The sequence below is a fragment of the Salvia hispanica genome, chromosome 6 (assembly GCF_023119035.1).
Source record: "Salvia hispanica cultivar TCC Black 2014 chromosome 6, UniMelb_Shisp_WGS_1.0, whole genome shotgun sequence".
Taxonomy (NCBI): domain Eukaryota; kingdom Viridiplantae; phylum Streptophyta; class Magnoliopsida; order Lamiales; family Lamiaceae; genus Salvia; species Salvia hispanica.
In genome coordinates this window covers 30196852-30204879 of record NC_062970.1, presented here as the reverse complement: position 1 = coordinate 30204879, position 8028 = coordinate 30196852, and the positions used below count along the sequence as shown (strand labels likewise).

The 8028-nt window shown below is 35.0% G+C and overlaps 1 protein-coding gene across 1 annotated transcript; it reads right to left on the bottom strand.

Moving 5' to 3' along the window:
* Positions 1-4040: 4040 nt before the first annotated feature.
* Positions 4041-5431, bottom strand: LOC125191647 (alpha-1,3-arabinosyltransferase XAT3-like). Its single transcript, XM_048089043.1, has 2 exons — positions 4468-5431; positions 4041-4397 (listed from the first exon to the last, which is right to left on the bottom strand). Exons 1-2 carry the CDS (start codon positions 5363-5365, stop codon positions 4105-4107), a joined length of 1191 nt encoding a protein of 396 aa, XP_047945000.1. The 5' UTR covers positions 5366-5431; the 3' UTR covers positions 4041-4104.
* Positions 5432-8028: the final 2597 nt, after the last annotated feature.

The window sequence follows — 8028 nt, the reverse complement described above, 5'->3', positions numbered from 1 at the left end:
ATAGTAATTGAGTTCTAGTAGAAGATAGACACTTTGTGTACATCTTCCCCGTGTTCGATACCCGGTACTAACCTTTTGCTATACTATACCTACTCTGTATACTTGCAGGTATTTATAGTGCAAATAAAAAGTACATCAATAGACAAGAACCAAAATACGGAAATCAATCAAAACATAATCATTGATTCATGTTTACAAGCTTCCCTAACTAACTAGGAGTAATCCCTAAAATCTAGCTACTCATAGTGGGCAACAATACAAGAAAACAAGTAAATGCTACTATATGGGCAAGATTAGGGAAGAATTAGCCTCAAGCTTCTTCTTCTTCTTCTTCCTTCCAAAAATAGACTCCAAGCCTCTTTCTCTCTCTAAAAATTGCCTCCAGCCGCCAAAAGATGCATTGGAAGTCGTGCCCTAGCTATTTAAATAGCTAGGGCTCGAAACCAGACCCAGTATGTAACATCCCGAATTTCCGAACCCTAATTTTAGAGCCCTAAAATTTATTATTGATGACGTGGAAGATGCGAATTATTTGATAAGTGAATTTATTGCATGAGCTTCTTTGACCGAGAAGTTTGAAAAGTCAAATTTGTTGACTATGTGATGTGGCACGTGATTTATTAAATTATGAGGTGAATTAATTGTTTGAGGGTGAGTGAGAATATTAGAGAAAATTTCCATAAATATTAGCCATTTTCGACCCCCTTGATTTTTTAAGAAGAAATTCTATTTTTCCGGATTTAATTTAATTCTTGGGATATTTATCCAAATTAAATCCAAGACCCAATTATTCCTTATTCTAAAGAGGGAAAAATCGAAACCCCCTTGTTATTTGGTGATTTTCGAAAATCACTATGTTGGGAAGGAAGAAATTATTTTATTGTTTAATTGATCCCTTATTTGATCTCCTTCCATACCTAGAATTAAAATATTCTACCAAATCTTTCCATACCTCAAGAGACCTTGCCATATCTATTTTAGTTGATATTTAAAAATCCCTTCCTTATTTACAAGACTAAATACACGCCTAATTCATTCTTCCAAGGGGAGATTTTTAATATTTTATTTTTCTCCGTGATATTTTATTCTACTCCGTAAAATATACCAAAAACAAAATCTTGGCTAATTGGGAGCCATATATTTCAAAAATTACATGCCTTGATACCCTAGTCTATTTTTGTTAATTCTTCTTTCCTACTTCACAATATTTATTTATTTAATTGTGGAGAATGAAATCTTACCAAATATTCTATTTTAGTTACCTAAAGATCTTGTTGAGCACTATAAATAAGAGAACCCCTAACCCTAGCCCCCATAAATTTCGCCCCTCTCCTCTCTCCCACTCTCTCCAATTTTTCTTCCATTCTCCAATATTTTTGTCATCTTTTGAAGAAGAATTGAAGTTTGATCCAAGAATCTTGAAGAACCGAGTCTAATACTTTGTTTCTACCGTTCGTTTTTCTCAAAAAGGTATTCTTATATTAATCTTCTTCTTGCTACTCGATCCCTCTTCTTTCTAACCGATTAATCGGTCTTCTTGAGCCCTCATGCATCTTGGTTGAGTGAAAGTGGGATAAAGGGGATATGAGAATATGTTACATGTGTGTGACGTGTGTGTGTGTGTGTGTGTGTGCGTGTCGTGTGTGTGTGTTGTGTTGGTGTAGTGTGTGTTTGATGGCTAAATATTCTTGTGTGACATATGTCGATGTTAGATCTAGATTGGAGATGCGAATGGAACTTGTGTGATAAACATGATCTTGATTGATTAGTAATGATAAGATAAATCGATGGGAAAAGGGAAAAGTATTGAGACATGCATGAGTAAGAGTAGTGTTGAACCTAATTTGTGATATGTGCCTATGTGATTAAAAGGTGAAACTTTGGTTGCGAAGCCGGATAACGGAAAAGCGAAACTACTTGAAATCTAAGCAATCGAGGTGGGCTTTACTCTTAAAACTCTCTTTTATTTTGTCAAAAGTATTGATTGGTGTTATAAGGGTGGTTTAACTGTTATGCCATGCCCATGTTTGCTTTATTGTGATATTGTGTGCCTGATGCCTAGTTTGTGAGTTCGCTCCATTGGGCTATAGGGCTATGAATGTGATTATACGAATTCGGGTCTGAGTATGGGCCGCAAACCCTACCAGGTTGTGTACACGAGGGGATCGGGAGCCGTCCTTGCTAGTCGGCCGGTCTCGTGGGTGAAAAGTGTGGCCACACTTTCGTCACACCATGGAAAGATTGTGATTGTGGAAATTGATGAGAAAATGGGGAGTTATTTTGACTAGCCAGTCTATGAAAATATATTTTGTGATACTCGTGATATTCTCTTATAACTGCTTAAAACTCGAGTTCACTTGGTAAGGGTGGCATAACTTATAAAATGTTTTGGCAATGAGCTCACTGAGTATTTCAAAATACTTAGTCCTGCATGTGTTTTCCTTATGTGCAGGTTGAACAATGACGAGCGGTGGCGGGTGTTGAGCATGATAACTAATTAAGATGGATATTTTGAACTTCAAGCGTAGTTGTGTCCTCATACATAGCTACTCTTTCTCTTGGTCGTCTTCCGCTGAATTTTGATACACTTTAGGATTTGTTTTTGGGATATTTGCATCTTGCCTTCGATTTGAGGCCTTAGCCCTTTTCTTATGATTTTTATCTTGGATATTATGTCGTACTCTTGAGATTTTGATCGTTATTTAAGATACCCCTTTCTCTTTCTTATTCAAGCTTCTAGGTTAAGTTGTTGCTTTACTGCTCTGATGTTTCCTTTAAATGCTATGGTCAACACTCTTTAAATAAAACCCTAGCCTATGTTTACTTCTTTAGAGTCCGTTTGGTAGCAGCCGCCGCATTTATTGTACCCTAGGAGGGCGAACTGTTACACAGTACCATTTGCCCGGTCGGGTGATCTGCACTTTGAAAAACGCCCGATTGGGCATTTTGTCTAACTCTCAATCAGGTCGGGCATTTTGAATGTCGGGTCGCGCATTTTGCACTACATTGCGCAATCTTCGTAAAACAGCCGTATCTTCTTCATCCGGACTCTGATTGAGGCGTGTGAGGTATCCACGCGAAGCTCTTTCGAAGGTGAATGCAATGGTGAAATTGTAGAAGCATTTTAAGTTAATCTTGAAGGGCTGATTACTGATCAGATTCAGACCTTTGTTTTCTTCCTCCTCTCTCTCTTATGGATTGGTCTTTTGTCCTACAATATATCAAAATGAGTCCATTTTCACTTGAAAATGTGTGTAAAAACAATACAATAAAGAACTAAAATTTGAGTCACATCAGTAGTTGAAGTAGGAACAAAAATCCAATTTGATTGACAGTAACTGAATTTGGTTTTGATACTTAGGTTGACACTATAGTCTTTGTGGGATACAATGCTATTATTTGTCATTGTTGAATTAGTCTTGTACATTTGTGTGATAATTTTAGTAGTAAAATAAAAGCGAGTCAAATGAAAAAATTACACAGCCACAACTCTTGATTTGACAGTTTTTTTAATGTAACGACTAACTAGTGAATATAAATTTTCTAGGCTTCAGTTAAAGTATCAACTGTTAAGTAGGATTTATTTTATAATAATATCTTCATGTTTCTGTAATAAATTTAATCAAAATAGTGAGTTAATGTTGAGATAATATGAGACATGCTATTTTGTTAGAATTTCGTTTAGGAAAATAAGTTGATTTCTTGACTTTAAATTATTCGCGTCTCCAGTAAAGTGGATGTAATGTTCCAATAAAAGTTGAATGGCTATGACCTCTCTATTATGATGAATGAACACATGGCCAAAGTAAGGTCTCGTTTTGGTTGATATATTGGATTTGGTATATAGTAAATAGTGGCGTTATAATTATGAAAGATCGAAATCCATAATGTTCGTATTTGGAATTAAAATGTGTATATAACTCCACATATGGCTACAATTTTTCCTTTTTTTATTATGGACCAAAATTGCACATAGAAATGAACTAATATAGTAACTGTCAAAATATGACAATAGGTGTATATAATAAATTACAGTAAAATATTGTACTAAATATTAAATACTAAGTCTTATTACAACACGCAGAGCCTCGTGGAATAAATGAATTAAGCAGCCATGATGTCCAAGGCTTTCAATAGTGTATCCTTAAATCTAGCTAAATCAAGTTTGACATCCTGTAGTTGATAAAAGATATTGTAACAATCTTGAGGTCCTATATTCTCACAATATTGTGTAGAGTTTGTGTATATTAGACTGTTGTTGGGAAATTTCCCTAAAAGGGAGCTCTCATTCGGGGTGATTATATAATCCAAATACTTCAACTTCATCTCCTCCGGATTCGCCCCAAACATTCCCCTCGCGTTATCTGTCATCCCTAACGGTATAATTTGGATCACAACTGACCACAAAAAAAAAAAAAAAAAATCATTAATGTAAATCCATTTAAATTTAATTACAGATAGACTTACTGGCATTTTCAGGCAGAAAAACCATGTTTGTGAGACCAGCTCCGTGGACTCCCACCAGGACGTCGATGGAGTTGACGATTTTGGCGGCGGACTCGAGATGGTCTCCCAAATCCTGTAAGACATAGTCGAATCCCAGCTCCCGTGCGAGCTCAACCAGCTGGACCTCATTGGCCAACCTACGTTTTCTTTTTCTTGAAACGACGAGCAACCGAGGCCGATTGTGATCGCCCACCGAGTCTCTCTTCAAGGAGTATATGCTGCGTAGAAGCCTTGTGAGGTTTCGAGTGGAGAGGCTCGAAAACGGGGATGGATCAATGGATAGATCGAATGGGTGAGCTTTGAGTCCCACAATCATATTTGTGAAGCAAAGAGTTCGATTCTCTATATCGATATCAACCACCTCGTGTCTGGATAGACTCTCTAGGGTTTTTCTGTGCTCGGTGGTGAAGCGAGAAGCATTGTGGTTGGTGACGAGGAAGATGACGTTGCGGTTGAAGCGTTGGGAGGTGGCGAAGAGCGGGACCATCACATCGGTGATGCTGTGGAAGTAGTTATGCGTGTATCCTCCTGTGGAGAAGAGGATGCCCGGGACGTCCAGGGTTTTCCTACAAACCGGGAGTTTTTCGGGGGGTGCTGCCTTTATTTGGATAGAAGAGATGGCTACCAAGCTCGAGCGGTCGTATTTCCTCGCGTATGGTTTTATTTCGTGGGGAATGTTGTTGTCGATCGGTGATCCTATGAAAATGGTGGTTCGACTTCCCTGCAGCCGTACGTCGCCCGTGAATTCATACATGTCGGATCTATCGTTGGAGTAGTTCTTCATTCTGCTATGGTCTCCGTATTCTGTCATCCGTGTTAGAATGATAACTAGCTTAATGTGATAATTGTGATAACTCATTAATCAGTATATTAAAAATGATAATACAATATATATTGACATTTTTAAATAACTGAATTGATGAGATTATCACAGTTATTACATTAAAGTAGTTATCATTTGATAATGCTTGGTACTAGAATATATAGATTATGTTATGGATACTTACTAATTTGACGACCCAAAAAGCAGGACTTTGAAACCGTGCTATAGTTGAGTGCCATCATCATCATAAATATGATTAATATATATGCCAATGTCATTTCTCGCCTGTAGCTCATTGCATTTATCTGTTTAGGCCTCATTTTTATCATACTGCTGGAATATATGTTTGTTAATTATTGTACAAAGCATAAAAATTTGTTAAGAGTTATGAGAGATGACTATAAATCAACTTAATGTATGCATACCTGTATGTAATCAAGCAAAAGGGTGCATTCCAAAGACTTTTATTATGAAAAACTAAGAGAGAATTAAATATATAACGATGAATATGCTAATTTCCTTCCTCTTATGTGTGTAATAATTTATAATGTATATTTTGATTTAAAAGGTAATTTTGTTGATGCTATAATCAGATGCCGATAATAATACCATATTATATGATTGCAATGAAGCCGTTTTTGATCATTTACTCATATTTATTTCCATATATATTTGACACGTTTTATTTTAATTAGCTATAGTGTTGATTCTTTCTCCATTTCTTAAATTTAGTACAAGTGATCATTAAAATATTTTTCATGTGATTGCCTATTAAACTAACCAAATTAATTAGGTGATGTGAGCATAGATTCATAGCATTATTGAAAACAAGATTACGGTAGTGCATAGTTGTCGGACCCAGTTTGAAAGAATGATTATTTCCATATATTGAGGTATCAATCAAATTTTCATTCCCATAAAATAATGACAAATGTACTATTTTAACCATAATCTTAACTAAATTTAATAAAAATTTGATCAGTAGCTCCACAAATCTTAACAATGAAGACACACACAGCAGTCATGAAAATGAAGACTATGCAACCCAATCAAGTTTACAAACAAAATAGTTATGAACCCATAAATTTGAAGAAAATATTTATGATTTTCTAGACAGCATATATGATTTTTATCTTCCTCGATAATTTAAAATTGTCTTCATAAATATAATAATGAACATCATATTTAAAATGACACGGGAATTATTATACAATTGGTGAAGTTAAAAATAATATTAGTGGATAATGTAACTGACACTATTATTAGTGTTTAATAAGTTGTAATGGTGGGTCATAGTGATAATCTGCTAAATTAATTTTTATTATCTTTCTTTTTTTAATTTCTTTATTTGTACTTTATTTTTCTCTTTATTGAATTCATTGAGCTTTTTCTTCTTAATTCTCAAATAAAATGTCCCACTTAATCAAGGACGAAGAGAGTGCAAAATGTTGATAGAATAGTAAAATTTAATAGTATTATTTAATTTAAACTAGTACTTAATGATGTTTGCCGTTGCATAACAATCATCTCCTTAATAGAGAGAAATAAAAAAACATAGGAGTACTTTAATACCCCTAAGTGGAAGATTAATTCATCTATCAATGCTTGGTCGAAACGTGTCCATCCAACTTTATTTGCTTGGGTCTGTTATAAATTCAATTTTGTACTTTGAATCCATTTATATTATTTCAGTAATCGAAATGTCGAATCACATTTATCGCTTATTCTTTTATGGCTTGTCTTTAAACGACCAATTAGTTCTTAAATAAATATAGTTTGGCCCATGTTGTGATTTGGGAAATCTAAATTGGCTTCACCTCCATCATATGCAATGAAAACTACTTTGCCCAAAAAATAAACATAATAAACTGATTTAAAAGGCTAGGTAGCTTTATTGATACCAAATACAACAACGACCATCTCTATCGTTATTAGCGAATTACGTTGGAGAATTTCAAGATTATAATATAATACTAATTCATAAAAGTATGTTATCATGTTCGCACCAATCCTTACTTTAAAAAGTACTCAAATAAAGTATGAAAAGAATAATAAAGAGAACATCTTTTACACAAAATAAATAAACATATATGGGAGGATTTGACGGGTGTCTAATAATAGTATCTATTGTTTTCACTTCAAGGGATTTAAGCTTCAGCAATGGGTAATGACATCTCACGTCTTTGTTTTGTTTTTTATATTATTTTTTTTGATAAAAGGAAAAAAATGCTCAAATCATATAAGGAGGTGAGCTGTGGAACACAATCCTCAATCACAAGAAAGTTTCATCTAATAAGCTAACCACAAGAAAAATGTATGACCACAAACAGCGATGACAGGGCTCTAAGTACTAAAAACAAACACCAACCTAGAGCTAAGATAGTCTTCTCTTCTCGAACTCCCAGTTGGATTTAAAGTTTTGCAAAACCATTTTGTTTTTAATATCCAAATCCACCATGCAGTGAAATGAAACATAGATATCCACATATGCTTGAACAAAGCACCAAACCATGACAGCAGGCATGTCTTTGATTTTTTAGGAAAGCACAGATAGAGGTGCCCATGGTTCTAAAATCAACGATTTCAGTTCGAGTAAATTCTCATGGTTCCAGCTTGGAACCATAAACCTTGGGCACCTTGAACCACGGTCACCAAGGCTTCGTTGGACCTGCTAGGACCCACCACTATATGAGCAGCCG

Excerpts from the sequence above, each read along its gene's own strand:
- LOC125191647 (XM_048089043.1), bottom strand. The coding sequence starts at position 5,365 with ATGAGTTATCACAATTATCACATTAAGCTAGTTATCATTCTAACACGG. Across the intron at positions 4,398-4,467 it reads TTTTCTGCCTGAAAATGCCA|TTGTGATCCAAATTATACCG; the intron begins GTAAGTCTATCT and ends TTTTGTGGTCAG.